We start from the raw sequence: 15,468 nt of genomic DNA, 5'->3' as shown, positions 1-15,468 counted from the left end.
CTGGCCCACCATGCCTTTCTCCTGCGGATTTTTAATGCACTACATACAGTATATTCACACATCCATGGGGACCTGGTTGGGCTGGGTGAGGGAGACTGTTGCGGGTCAGTCTTGCCCTGTGACCATCTCTCACAAGTTTCTTAAACTCTAAAAAAAACTACACACCACCACACACGATCACAGTATAGTAAGGATAATGCCTGCGAGTCAGGGACCTGGTAATCATAGGAATAGAGTGCGTGGTGAGTTTTCACATTTCTCAGAACTTGATTATACAGTATTAAATTTTGCAAGGTATGACGATAAATCAATACGTCATTATTGTACACTTATTGAAGGTTTTTCTTTTTACAATTCAATAATAAAATAAATATTTGTTTTTCATACCAATTCATTCAAACATATAGTGCTAGCTACAGGAAAATTATTTGTTGGCTTTATCCAGTGTTGTGGTGGTGATATTATAGAATAAATTTCTTGCTGAAAAGAAACTTCTTCCTGAAAAATTAAATTCTAAATCACAATTGCAATATTTGTTTTAAGGAAACAAACAAAAACGTTCAATTATTGTCCCAAATCATTCAGCCCTACTCCTGAGTGATTACTTGTTTACTAGTTTTAATTGGTCCCACAAGGCTTATCGGCTTCCCAGTGACGAGGACCGGCTAAATTTGTCTAAAGACAGCCACAAAAACACATGATTTTGTGTCTCAGTACACACAACTGTGGCTAGGAGATTTTTATACTCTTTAGCCACAGTGCAAGGGTGAACCATGGTGCAGCAGTTGTGACAGCTATACATTTGGTATTTACTGGAGTAAGTGCATTGAGGAGATGATGGAGATTATCATTGGAGTAACCAGTCCATTGGGGCTGGATAGAGTGTGCTGGGGAGGCTGTGCAACGCCAGTGGCAAAAGTAGAGACAAAGTCACTCCATAGCCAGTGTGGAAAACGGAATGTACTATAATATAGAATAGCTGTATTTACTCATATTTTATACATTGACGCCATCTATTTTGATCATGGATTAGTACGCATTTTGACAATCGATTGTTTTCTTAAACTTGTCCAAATCCTTGGCATTTCAGGCTCTCAGTAAATATCCTCAAATTTCTATAGTCTTCCAGGGGAAAAGGCTATTTGTTTTTCATCATAACAAAAAATAATCCATCAATCCTTTTTCTTTGCCGCTTATCCTTAAAAGGGCCACGGGGAGTGTTGGAGCCTATCCCAGCTGTCAACGGGCAAGAGGCAGGGTACACCCTGAACTGGTTGCTTGCCAGCCAATCGCAGTGCAGATCGAGACAAACAGACACACTCACAATCACACCTAGGAGCAATTTAGCGTGTCCAATTAATGTTGCATGTTTTTGGGATGTGTGACCAAACCGGAGTGCCCAGAGAAAACCACAAAAATCCACAAAGGCGGGGCCGGGATTGAACCTGGATTCTCAGAACTGTGAATTGAATTGAACTGTGAAGAACAGTGAGGCCAACACTTTACCAGCTGATCCACCGTTCCCCCTACAAAAAATAATTCACAAAATATTTACTTAAGCTGTTTTGGATTTCTACTATGATTAAATATGCCTTTTTTTCTCAGAACTTTGGATTTGTGAAGTTTGTTTCATGTGTGGAGGATTTCAAATCTTGTAGACAAAATTACGATGTGAGTTTTGTTGTAAGCTCTCTTGACACCCATTTCTATTTGGCCCTTCGAGCGGTTCAAGGTGTCAGGGCTGTTCACAGGCACTGTGTGTTTCACCAGCCAAGATGGCTTCCACATTTTTTCTATCATGATTAATTATGGTTTCTGATGGTAGTACAGTGAGAAAGTGTAAATTATTCCCACATTTGCTAGTGCCCTCCGTGCAGTCACTGTTGTGTAGGAAGATGCTATTGACGCCATCCATGGATGGCGACCAAAAGGCATCTACATGGGGTGGCAAACTGTAGTGATTATTAAGGGAGGAGGGGTGGGGAGTTGTGTCATCTGAACATAGTCCAGACTGCCAGTTGACAGGCCCGGATTTTCCAGTATGGAAGAGTCTCTATTTAGTGGGCGAAGCTCGGTGTTGGGAGACTAGAAGCGATGACTGCCCAAAGCTTGGAAGCTTGAAAGAAAATATTTCAGACAGACAAGCACCGTCTGTGTTCCAGTGTCACCAGCCCACCCGTCTGACAATCAGGGCCATGTCATCACTTGGGCTCTGACTAATTCAGGGAACTCTCTTAGCTGGCTCTCCAAACACAAGCGTCAGTGGAACCTTCCATCGAAAATGCAGATGAGTCTTATTATTTATAATTTAAAAAAAAAAACTCAATGAAACGTAACTGGAGGTCAAACCATCATCTTGTAAATCTTGAGACTTTAGCTCAGTTAACGACTAGCAGTGATTTCCAACATTTATGGAGCCTAAGCAAATATTTTACCATTGAAAAATGTCATGGCACACTTAGAAAGAAAAAGTGGATACAATAAATACTGTGTGTACTTCCTGCCAGCTAAAAGAGGAGCTTTTATTTGTTCTGCGTAACTAGGCTTCACTGGCATAACTATAAACAAATTGGCAAAACTGGCAGAAGGTACAGTAAACCAGGCATACAGTAAAATATGTCCTGGCTTCCTCTTAGTAGTTCAGTATTTAACACGCCCAACACTCAAAAAAAGTGAATTGGGAAAGATTCAAAATAAAATCGTTTCACTATTCATACTTTTTAATAACTTTTTAGTTTGGTGGAATGCTGTGAGATTTTTGTAATGTAAAATGGGTGCTTTGAGTCAAACTTGGGAAACACTGATCTAAGGAATGCAAAGAAGCAAAAAACAACAATAATATGTTTTAAATTCTTCAGAAAATCCACAATGTGTCTTTTACAATGGATTGTGCATGCTGGACTGACAAGCTTTCATGTTGGACAAGTGGTTCCAACACAAAAATCATCTGACAGATCATTTATGCATGTTGATATATTTAGTGCTGTCACAGAGGACATTATGGAGAATGGCACTTATAATCACAATGCAGAAAAGTGTTATCACGAGGTACAGGTTTATGGTTCAAGGGCGCGTCCATTCATTGAGAACAGGCTCAGGCTTTCTGCTTGACACACTGATAAAGACAGCACAAATAAAACAGCTTCAGCTCCATCTTTGCTGCTCCCCAAGGGAATAATATATCACCCATCTGAATGTGGTACATATTGAATCATTTCCAGCGCCGATGATTCATTTGAATAAATCAGCCTCCCTTATTTAGTCAACTTGGACTGATAATGAAATGGGGAAAAAATGTAACGTGGTTAGATTTAAAGAAGGACAGGTGTTGGGAGTGTTGTAAGAGTGGTAATCCTAATCCCCTTTCAAGCAACAATTAATGACTACAGCAATAATCTTGGCATATATGTCATCGCAGTTCCTTTTTGACTGTCAACCACAACCTACCTTTCTCACATAGACCAAATCCATGAGGATATGTTGCTGCAGGCAGACAGGATCTTATCCTGGATTTGCATAAATGTACAGCAATAATTCAATACACTGGACCAAGAGACTGCTGTGCCCCAAAATGTTCAGTAATTTCTTTTTGTATACTCAGTTTGAACGAGACCTATTGATGAGATCAATCATAAAAGCTTGACCTAAAATGCACAATACAAATATGGGATGAAGAAAAAAAAGTAGCAATCAGGAGCAAAGAATCAGCCCATCTCTAAAATATATAAAAAGCTAATCTGTATCTTGTGTAATGAAAACAGTTATACTCACATTCAAGCAAAGCGACACCGCAAGTGTGCACACGCATACACGCACACACGAAAATCCTGTTGAGCTGAGCACAGATACCCTAGCAGGCCTCCGAGGCACAATTAGGATTTCACGGCGGAAATAAATCTACATTCCTGCACACATGAAAAAGTCCTTTCTCCCTCCCGACGACAATATCAACTTTTCACTTGAGGAAAAAAAACCTCAAGCACCACTCGATAGGATTTAGACAAAGAAAATAAAAAATATATATATCTGCAGTTGTAAAAGAAAAATAAGATGGAAGAAGAAAATCCAGTGGTAAACCACCCAGTTCCAATCAATTTCTCCAATTGGCTGTGACATGAAAAGAAGCAAACACTCGTGATTTGTTTGAAGTGCCCGTCTGTGTGGAGCTGCTGTGTTGAACAGTATTTCATGTATGGAAATACACGATTTAAGATAAACACCTCCTGAATATTAAGTCGAAGTATACAGGTCAATTTCCTAGACGACGGAATTATTGGAGTTTGACATGTTATGTTGATTCTGTAAATATATGTACATGCTTAAATTATGGTCCATGTCAATATAAAATTGCAGGACTCGCACGGAAGAAAATACACTGAAAATAACTGATAGTATCAATTGATAGTAACTAACATTGACAGTGAATTATTGTTACGAGGGTTATGTAAGGGCAAAATTTCCCCATAGCATCCAAAGACAGGTGGACGACGATGCTCTTTTTATTGCTGGACACAAAGTCTAATTATTTTTCTGTTATGTTAGTATAGTGATGTGATTACATCAGAGAAGGTACAAAAGTGACAGATTATAGTTCAGAAAAGATGAGGTACCAGTTTATCGTGTACAGAGTTGGGTAGGGTACACACTTTTAATTTCTTTTATTTATGTTAAAAACAGACACTATTTTTAATTCCATTAGGCTGAGGTACATTCTGCACACTACTTTAATTTGTATCTATTATTGCTTGCATGATCTCTGTTTACAGTTCATCTGAGAGACTTGGCCCTATCACGCGACCACTGACAAAGTTCGTCTTGAGTTCAACAAATCAAAGACACCCAGGCAGTCACTTGACTGCACACAAAATCTCCGCCACCCCACACAGAAGCAAAGTTTTCATAGTGATTGATTTACATGAAACATGCCAGAAAACAACAGTGTGAGATTTGCAGTTAGAAGAGGCACAAGATCCCTTGCCAGACATTTTTTTATGTCATGTGAGGCTGCCTAAAAATGTCCACATTTCGGCCTCCATTGAAGAACTCCACTTTGAACTTGAGAAAACACATTTTGATTTTGTATGTAATCTCTTCCTGGTAAGCCTACTGTGCAGTTTCACAATTCCAAAGAAAGGAAAATTAATTTATTTTTTTGTGGTTGAGTTTGTCTTTAGTTATTTCATATTTAACGTATTATTATGAGTGACATTGTGTCTGAAATTCACTATATAAAGAATGTCCTTCTAACCTGGTGGAGCACTGAATCTACGTGTTAAAACCAATGTTGCCCATCAAGATTTTAATACAAACAAAATTCACACTAATAATTCTGATGCTGTACTTTGTGAGAATTATTGCCAGGATTTATTGGACTTACCATCATCCTCACTTTAACTCAGACAGACATGTAGCTAAATACCATGTCAGACTTCAGCCACAATGAATGTCTTCACGTGTAAACTTAACTTCTACTGATGCAATGAGCCAACATATTATCCCCCAGGCACTTCCACAGAGCACAAGGACAAATAAGGACAAGATGGATTTGATTTTGACCAGGACCTTTGAGCTGCCTGCTCACTGAAATAGTGTTTTAAGAAGAACACATTGGAACTGTCACTGCGTATATGCAGATTTGCGTCACGACAAAAGAAAAGGTTAAACACATCTACAGTATCTGAGAAAGACCTTATCACTAGCAATGGCATTCAGCTACATCTTGTCATTGCTAATTATCGATAGCTCTCTTGACATATCCATAAAGAAAGAAAGCACCCTGCAAACACCTACTCTGCGTTTTCGTTTCAGCTCCAAACCTCCACACCACAGTGTGGGCAGTGCTGGCAGAGCCAAACTTAAGAACACTGACTGAGTGCAACAGTTGGACTAATGACTGAACCAAAAAATATATACTATTAAAATAAAAGAGCCTCACAGCGGGCTCAGCTATGCGGTGGTGAAACAGGTTGACTTGTGCCCACCTCTCTCTCATTCAACAGCACAAAATGTCCACAAAGCCTTGAAGATCTTCGTGCCATAAATGGTGCTGAGCATTCAGGTTCAGCCACTCTGGTGTCAAGAAAATCACTTTAATATGTTAAGAAGATTAAGATGGATAAATGTCGAGATACATGTTTTGAAAAGCTACCTAAATCTCCAGTGTTTTTATTTAGGGAGGGGTGTTATGTGAGTCAGTTGAGGTGATCAACAAACAAGCCCACCAAAATTCAACATGATTGGCTAGTGGAAATGGAAGCTTATTTAAGATTTAACTATTTAAGCTTCTTGAATCTAACACCATCCCACCTTTTGCTAAATATTTCATAAGCACCAACCTTTGGGACAACAAAACCATGGTTAAACATACTGGTCACAGTTATGCTCAACAGCTGTCTTATCTTGTTTATGCTGATACTTTAATACAGCATAGCAGTAGGTCAACATTTGCCTTGGGAGTATGTTAATTTGAAGCTGAAAGCATGTAGATACCAGTGAATGGAGGAGCATAAGGTTTAAGTTTAAGGTCTCCCATTTGAAGCATGTTTATCATCTTCATTAAGTCCTTCTAGGTAATTAAAACAGGTGTTTTTTTTTTTTTAATAACGCAAGATATGTGGTTGGGTTTTTACTGATTTGAAAGTGTTGCTCTAAGAAAATGGAGAGGGAGGATTGGAACGCAAAATATAAAGGGATTACCAATTACTCTACATATTTTCGCTCCTTCTCAACTATAGAATGGGCAATTTTATCAGACTGTCCTTACATGCATGAATCATTGCATCAATGGGCCTGATTGCTAGCACCACTTGCAATGTCAAAAGCACCCAAAGCGATTATACAAAAGACAGGGAAAAAAATTAAATGGAAGAACCCAAGTTGTGAGAACCATTTCCCCAAGAAAAACTTTCCCCATGGAAAAAACAAGAGCCTTTTTTTTTATCTGCCAAATGTGTATTAACCTGTTTTTCCCCTTAGACTCGCTCAGTGTTAAGACAATAAGAGCACTCTGGAGATGAAGGGGAAGGTATTATAGAGTGTTAAGCATAATGAGCAGCCCCGAAGCTGTTCTTAAAGAAGGTGAATCAGAGGATTGGGACACAAGTGTAACTAAACCCTGTGCCGGACCACAAAACATTTTTGGGCAAGGTGCCACTAAGCCATGCATGTGTCTTAAAGTAAACTTCATAGGATCACTTCACTTCAGGATTACGTGCTTCTAAGAGAAAAGAGGCTGTCAAGTGGAGAAAATAAATAAATTAACTTAGTTTTAAGCATAAGCACCACAGTAATCCTTCCTAAAAGTTTTGTCTACATTTAGTTTTTAAATCAGTTATTATGTAAACTATAAAAATAAAAGTTTAGATGAGGAATGAAATGTTAAGGGGGAAAAGTAAACAAAGAAGAGATGCTTAAAATCACAAGGGCTCGCGTTTTATATTTTAGGTCACATCTCCTTACTAAGAAGATCATATTAAGGGAACGTCTACCCGTGCCAAGTAGAGTAGCACTACCAAGCAGAGCCTACAATGATTCCCTGGTAAATGGTACGCTTTTGTACTTCTTATGAACAGAAATTTAATCTTTCATGATATCCAAGAATCAGGACCACTTACATGCCACCAGGCAAGTCAAAGACTGGTTAGTATGCATGACTGTTGTTCATCAACGGCACCAGGCCATGATAACAACAGCCACTCAATTGTTACACACACAGCGGAAAAAAAAAAAGGGAGCCTTCACACACATTTTGAATTGAAGCATCCTTTAGTGTTGTAGGTCTAAAACAAGTTTAACTTCTTCAATTTCATGTTTTTGAATTACATCATCATTAAATGGGATACTGACGTTTTTCTTTTTTTTTTTTTTTTAAAAATCCACCGCACCGTTGCACTTGTGTTTTAAAATTATACTTTACCATATAAAATACAGTACTTGGCTGAAATGTGAAGCGTGGAGTCTGTTGCCGAAATGCACAAATGCATTTAACCATGGGAGAGATCATTGCTGGCAGCCTATCAAATATCCACACACTGCTTCATTTCTCACCAGTTTCCTCTTTTTCTGAGCCCCAAAAAGTTTCCGGACAAAAATCAGACTTCGAGGTTTTTCTGTTGAAACGAGTTGGTACTGTATGTAGGTATCGGTCAATCGCCAGGCGCACCAAGTCACCGACTGTAATGGTCAAAAGTGTGCTATTCACTCACTTTCGGCCGCGTTGCTCAGTGTGTGGTGGGGCCTTAAATCAATCACTTTACATTATAGCTGCATGATTCACTTGTTAAGCTTTGCTGGTCATATGAATTCACAATGTCTAAAAATCTTACATATTACCTAGCCTTAGCTGAATGAAAACCATTTGCCGCTGATATGAATGTACGATGTCTTAAAAAGTTTGTGTATTACCTAGCCTAGCTGAATGAAAACCATAGTCCAATAAATTTGTGATCGTCGGGTTCTTCTAGTGACAACAAAAGGGCCTGTCAGGAATCCGGCATGGGTGGACTTGTAGGCTTTCCTGCGAATGACAGGGTCTGTGCGAGAGGAACCCCACCCTCGCGTCTCCGGCATGCCAAGACGGGGGAGAGTGGGCAGCGCGGAGACGGCAGGCTGCCGTGGGCACTGCCAGGCTTAAATCTGCCCTGTCGTCATCAGAGGCTCACAGAAAAGAACACAGAGATTCACCAAAACAAAAAAGACACACACAAATAAGAGGGGGATCGTTGCATTTAAATCCTCTCTCAACGCCCCCACATTTTAGCAAAGCATAAAAATCATTCACAGGGAGTGAAAAGCAGCAAAGAAAGAGAGAGGAAAAAGCACTATTAGAAGCTCAAGAGATCATATTGAGGCAGCTCTAAACACACTTATGCTTTAAACACTCATTGCATCCAAATGTCTACCAAAAGAAAGACAACATTTGGAAACCCCTTATGGCTTTGCTCCTGACTCAAACTCAGTGGTTCGTAAACATTTTACAAAAAGTACTACCACAAAACATACAGTACTTGGTTTTCCTTGAACCACCATGACGACCAGCATTAAAATACAAATGTACTGGAGCTAAAAGTTTCAAAATGCACTGCACTAAATGATGATAATAAAGGTTTTGTAAAAGTGTCTATTTGCAAGATAATTGAAGTTGGAAATGCCCAGGATGCCCCTTTTCCAAGATATTCTAGTTGGTCTTGTATGCATAAGAATTGAGACAGCAGAAGTTCAAGTTTTGCTTTGATTGGATAACTCTTATTATTGTGGCAGCCATACTTTTATAGCGGCTAAATAATTGGATCCTGATGTTGAGGTTTTACCACACAAATCACCAAGTGTTGGATTGCTGACCCAATAATAGGGAATGTGATCTGAAAATGGACGTGTGGAAATAAAAAGATAGGAGCATATTCTGAGGTTTGGTTTGTCGCATACAACATTAACCGCTGGCGACAATGTACGCAAGCGTCACTATTTCATCCACAGTAACATTATGAATTATAAAAATAGCATTGCTGTAAAACCCAAGTATACTCTACAGGTTATCTTTGTACGACTTGGCAACTGAGACTCGCTTGCTAAAAAAACATAACGCCATGTTGCCATTCATCTGAGTTGAGTGGGTGGGTACCAACAACAATGCGGGCACGTAGTTGAATATTACTTGATGAAACTACGTCACCATGACAGTAATTAAAATAAACCTATGGTGAAAGCTTTATGCCATTTATTGCCTTCTGAATTAAATCAACGAATCACGTCAATTTCAAACTTAAACCATGTTCGAGACTCATTTCGACTAACAGTGAAGAAAATAAGTATTTGAACACCCTGCTATATTGCAAGTTCTCCCTCTTAGAAATCATGGAGGGGTCTGAAATTTTCATCGTAGGTGCATGTCCACTGTGAGAGAGATAATATAAAAAGAAAATCTAGAAATCACAATGTATGATTTTTTTAATGATTTATTTGTGATACAGCTGCAAATAAGTATTTGAACACCTGAGAAAACCAATGTTAATGTTGAGTACAGTCGCCTTTGTGTGCAAATACAGAGGTCAAACATTTCCTGTAGTTGTTCTCCAGGTTTGCACACACTGCAGGAGGGATTTTGGCCCTCTCCTCCACACATATCTTCTCTAGATCAAATTTCAGACCAGTCCATGATTTTTAAGTGGAGAACTTGCAATATAGCAGGGTGGTCAAATACATTTCTTCATTGTATGTTATGCATAAAAAAGTAAGGAAAGAAAATATCCTGATACCATGGAACCTTTGAAGTAATTGTAATATGGCTTGTTTGAACATTCAAGTGACTTTTTTTCCCTGTAGCACTAGTGGTACTCATACCACGTTGAGAATCACTATTCCATGACATTCATTTATGACTTCACATTCTATTGATAGGAACAAACTCATGTTAAAAGCTTTAACATAAAACATAAAAACAAAATTAACTCTTGGACGCAGGCTGAGATTATACCTAGTGAGCAGCCCAGGATTTGCTCACACATTGACAGTTTGACATTGCAAACCCATATAGTAAAGGCCCATTTTCACTGAAATTGTGGTCAAACTCCAAATGTTATGAATTTCAAAGCATTGGACTTTCGAGGTTCCATTGTGTTTAGATGTGTTTGTAGGCCTAGTTACCATTGCACTCCATTACAATTACTCAGCAGACAAGGCTCCCTTATCAGCAATGAAGTGGGTGTTACAGTGGGTGGATTCGAGCCGGAGCAGCCACTATTCTGTACCATTGCCACGTGTTTTCAAGCCTGAGTGGCAGAGAATAGCGGTGGCACATTGACAGAAAGCGTGGTGGACTGGCAGACCAACAATGCAAGCAACAGTCGCAGACCTTCAATTGCACCAATTTGCTCGAGTGTCAGGGAAACAGGGAAATTGCATTTCAGAGGGAATAAAGTTTGTATTGATTTAATCTATTGTGTAACGCATTTTGCTGTCTGACCATAATAGTGAATCAGGCCAGACAGCATTATAGGACCATAGATCAAATAGTGTTTGGGCAATAAATCATGTTCTAACTGTGCTTAGCTGTTGAATACAAAGAGTAGATGCAACATCCAGACGGCTTTCAATTACATTTTTTTTCCATCTTCATTTCAACACATTAACTGGTTTCAAAACAAAACTAGGATTAATGAACCATCTGAAAAATGTTTCATTCACATGTAAAGAAAGCTTTTTTTTTTTTAAATAATATACTCAATTTCAATATGTTACTCTACCTTTCAGTTGTTTTGAATAACCTATAAGAGTTGTCAGAGGACATTTGTCATCTAACTTCCATCCATTTTCCTATTGTGCTTCGATTTGAAGAGGTGAAGTACATCCTGGACCAGTCACCAGCCAATCACATACTAGCAAACAACCACTCACACTCAAATTCACGCCAGTGGAGATTTTTGAGTTTTCAATTAACCGAAAATACATGTTTTTGGAATCTTGGAAGATGACTCCAACACACAGAGAAATTAACAGATTCAAACCTGAGAAATTTCAAATGTGAGCCAGACATGTTAACGACCATCCTCCCTTTATCTACAAAAGGATTCAACAATCTTTTTGAAATTAGTTACTTTTTGGGCACTGATTAATGCAAAGGCAAACCATTTTGATCAACACTTGAACCACACACGAAAAAATACATTTGCTCAAACTACACCATATGTTATTAATGATATTCAGCTATGTGATAACAATTCCATTTACCATTGGTTAAACAAGATATGAGACAGATACATTTCAATACGCAACAGCATTTAGCAGATATTTGTTTAAAAGACCAATGCACTGCTCTCAAAAATATCTGTGCTAGTCAATCTATTCAAATAGTTGTAACTATTGTATAAGACTCAACGAGCAACCCAAAATCATTCAATTCAAACAAAAGATAAATCAATTTGTACACGTGACATCCTCATTGTATAAACTTCAAGTGGCTCTGACAATACAGCACAGTGAGCTATTGTTCACCGCCGGGCTAACAATGAAGTCCTAGCACCACCTGCTGGTATTGGATTGGCAAAGAAAGTAATTTCATGGCTACAAATGATACATTAATGCACTCTGGTGTTTAAAAAAAGGAGTTACACGTTTGACAATTCATCTATGAAATTCAGTACTCCCGCACCCACTTTCTATTTTCCAAGTTGCTGCTTTTAGATTTTACCATCTATACAGTTCTTCACTTTTTACTTTTGATTTTTGCTCCTGAAATGATGAAATATGCCCAAGAGTTGCATTGGATAGTCTTATCTCAATCAAGTTTTTTAAAAAATGGGTGATTATCTAGGGCATGATAGATTGTGGCTATGGTTATACACTCAAGAGACACTGAATATTTCTCACCTCATTCGCTGCAGAGTACCGGATAATTGGAGCTCCCCACTCTGTGCTGAGCTTCTGTCGAAGTTTCATGTGATCTTTTGGAACAATCAGGCACCTACCAATGTCCAGCTGTGGGTAGATTACCTCCAGATCACCACTTAAATGAACAGAAATAGTTACACTTAACATTAATAATAATAATTCAATTTTGTTATTTACAGCATAGCTCATAGCTCTGTAATTTAAAAGCATAGTCACAGTGCAGAAATAGTCAGCAACAGCAGGTAAAAGGGCCAAAGCAAATCATTAATTATGTTGTTAAAATATGGACAATGCAATCAAACAGTTACAATACAAAGAAAGTAACTCATGAGGTACACAGGGTTTATAGAGTGCTAATTTTGTTGTAGGCAGCACGGTGACACAAAATGATCCCTCATACAAAAGTTCCAATAAATATATATAACGCATAAAGATAGCCTGAACAAGGAAAACAGAAATAAAATGGGTTTTAATGAAATAATATATTAATTTGTTGTGTTTGTAGTGGACTAGTCAACTAGGTTTTAGACTATCTGGCTCAGTTGCCAGATGTGGGGTTCCTGCATTTGCTTGTGTGGGTTTTCTCCAAGTATTAAGACTTCCTCCCACATTCCAAAAAATATTGTCAGATAGGGTTAGGTTCTTTTAAATTATCCATAAGTGTGACCTCAAGTGTCAATATGCATTTGTCTGACCCAAATAAACTGGGATGCATTAGATAGATCAGTTACCGTGATGAGGAAGAAAGTGGAGCACAACAGAAAATATTTGGTCGAGCTGGTTCTAATATGCTGGTTGCCTTCTTCAATGTTATTTGTGAAGAAATCTCTACATTAAACCAAGAGAACCCAAATCCTCTTTTAAATATGTGACCCTATGGGTTCTCTAGGGTTAATCACTGTATGCTGTTCACACCACAATGACCATTGTTGCGTTAACAACTTCCTTACAGTGTCAATACAAAATAAGAGCCATTTTTTTCTACTTACAAGCAAAAAGAAGCATCTACAGAGCTGAGGGTGTCTGCTGAGGCCTCCACTTGGTGAGACCCCCACATGCAGCCACATAAGAGCAGGAACAGTGGCAGCACACTCTGAAGATGCCAAAACAGTACAGCATTCATGTGATTTTTTGTATGTAGAACAGTACTGACAAGCGCACATTTGGCACTTGACCTGTTGAATACCATTTCGATAAAATGAGCGCTGGAAGTAAATTATGGTCGCGAATATTTGCTTTAGTGCGTGTCAGTGCTTAGCTAGCATGGTGTGCCCATTTATGTCATTTACAGCAGCTGTTTGTCATTGCAAGCTACCATAAGTGCCCGCGCATGCGTTTGGGGGCAAAGACCACATGCAGTCCGCTGGTTGTTTTCGATATTAAAACTGAAACCTAACAGATGGAAAGGCCAACCACAATAATACCAACTCTCGTTAGAAAACACATTTTAGCTAGCCGAAACATCGCCCGTAGCTTGTTGACGGTAGTAACAATCCCGGAAGTCCGAATTTTATCAATAGCGACTCTTTTCACTGGACGACAAGATGAAACGTCACATTGTTCATAAGTTTCACTCAACTTCTGTCATAACTTCTTACCATCGTGATAAAGTTGTTCATGTGACACCTTCCTAGTCGGAGGCGCGTTCTGAACATTGTCTGTTATTAATAAAGTTCATTTAAAAAAAAAAAACATACGCGTGCACACAGGTTTTAAGTGTCCACTGACCTTAATATTTCTGATATATATTTATATGTGTGGTTGAAGTTAAGATCAGTTTTACCTTTCGTAGTATTAGTAGTTTAAATGTTCGCCAAATTTTAAACGTTCATCATAACAATAAAAAAACATATTTACTTGACATTGTTTATTAATACTTTTCTTTAAAAAAAGCACACGTTTCAAATGTCGATAACATTGTCTACACCACACTATACTAATGATGTTTATTTAAATAGAAGAAAAAATATTTTAATTGTAATTAAGTATAATTAAGAATGAAGTTCATTAAAAGTTTCAAGCGTTCGTGTAACTGTATATTCGTAATAAAGTTTTGTTTCAAAAACAGGTTTTAAATGTTAATTCATTTTGTACATTCATAATAAAATGTATATTTCTTTTAAGCACAGGCTTCAGATGACCTCTGAATCATGTTGTAGACAATTTTCTGAACCAGTTAAGATCACTAGGGTCCCAGGCACTGTATGACATCCATTCATCCATCTATTTTCTGAGCTGCTTATCCTCACAGGGGTCACAGGAGTGCTGGAGCCTATCCCAGCTATGTTTGGGCAGGAGGCGGGTCACACCCTGAACTGGACGCCAGCCAACTGCAGGGCACATACAAACAAACAACCAGTCACACTCAGATCCAGTTGCTAATTATTACATGGAGTACCCAGAGAAAACCCACAAAGGCACAGGAAGAACATCCAAACTCTACACAGGCTTGATCCTTAGACTGTGAGGCAGACACTCTAACCAGTCACCCATTCATTGTTAAAAAAACAGGTTTTAAATGTCCTCTGAACTTTGTAGAATATGAATGAATTTAAATATTAAAATGATAGGTCACAGGCCATCGAAATTTGTATATTACATTATTAACAAAGGTGGTTTAAAAAAAATGGTGGATCAGCTGTAAAAATCTTGGCCTCACAGTTCCGAGGACCAGTGTTCAATCCCGGTCCTGCCTGCATGGAGTTATCCCCGTGCCTGCGTGGGTTTTCGGTTTCCTCCCAAATCCCAAAAACATGCATTTATTGGAGTCTCTAAATTGTGACTGCGACCGTTGTCTGTCTTGTTCTGCCCTGTGTTTGGCTGGCAACCATATCAGGGTGTACCCTGCCTTTTGCCCGTTGACAGCTGGGATAGGCTCCAGCACATCTGTGACCCATGTGAGGATAAGCGGCTAAGAAAATTGATGGATGGATATTTAAAAACAAAAAATACCAAAAACAAGTGTTCAAGTGTGGTGGGCTTTAAAATTATATTAAAAAAAAACATCTCCAAACACACACAAACTGCAATTGACACTCCATTTTTTTGTGTAAATTTATTTACATATTTTGAAGAACACATGCT

General features: G+C 38.5%; 1 protein-coding gene across 2 annotated transcripts in view; it reads right to left on the bottom strand.

The window, feature by feature from the left end:
* The window catches only part of LOC133499739 (phosphatidylethanolamine-binding protein 4), a 74,712-nt gene extending 60,612 nt beyond the window's left edge, over positions 1 to 14,100 (bottom strand). Inside the window, exons 1-3 of one of the 2 annotated variants that reach the window (XM_061818047.1) lie at positions 13,983 to 14,100; positions 13,374 to 13,477; positions 12,364 to 12,499 (exon numbers count right to left, since the gene is read on the bottom strand). In XM_061818047.1, the coding sequence (XP_061674031.1) occupies positions 12,364 to 12,499; positions 13,374 to 13,477; positions 13,983 to 14,039 (297 nt within the window). In that variant the 5' untranslated portion in view covers positions 14,040 to 14,100. Of the gene's footprint in view, positions 1 to 12,363; positions 12,500 to 13,373; positions 13,905 to 13,982 lie in introns of those variants that run through there. The other variant, XM_061818046.1, reaches the window with a different exon arrangement.
* Positions 14,101 to 15,468: the final 1,368 nt, after the last annotated feature.

This window comes from Syngnathoides biaculeatus, chromosome 4 (genome assembly GCF_019802595.1).
Source record: "Syngnathoides biaculeatus isolate LvHL_M chromosome 4, ASM1980259v1, whole genome shotgun sequence".
NCBI lineage: Eukaryota > Metazoa > Chordata > Actinopteri > Syngnathiformes > Syngnathidae > Syngnathoides > Syngnathoides biaculeatus.
Note: the sequence above shows the minus strand (reverse complement) of the source record. Positions and strands in the feature narration are given on the sequence as shown.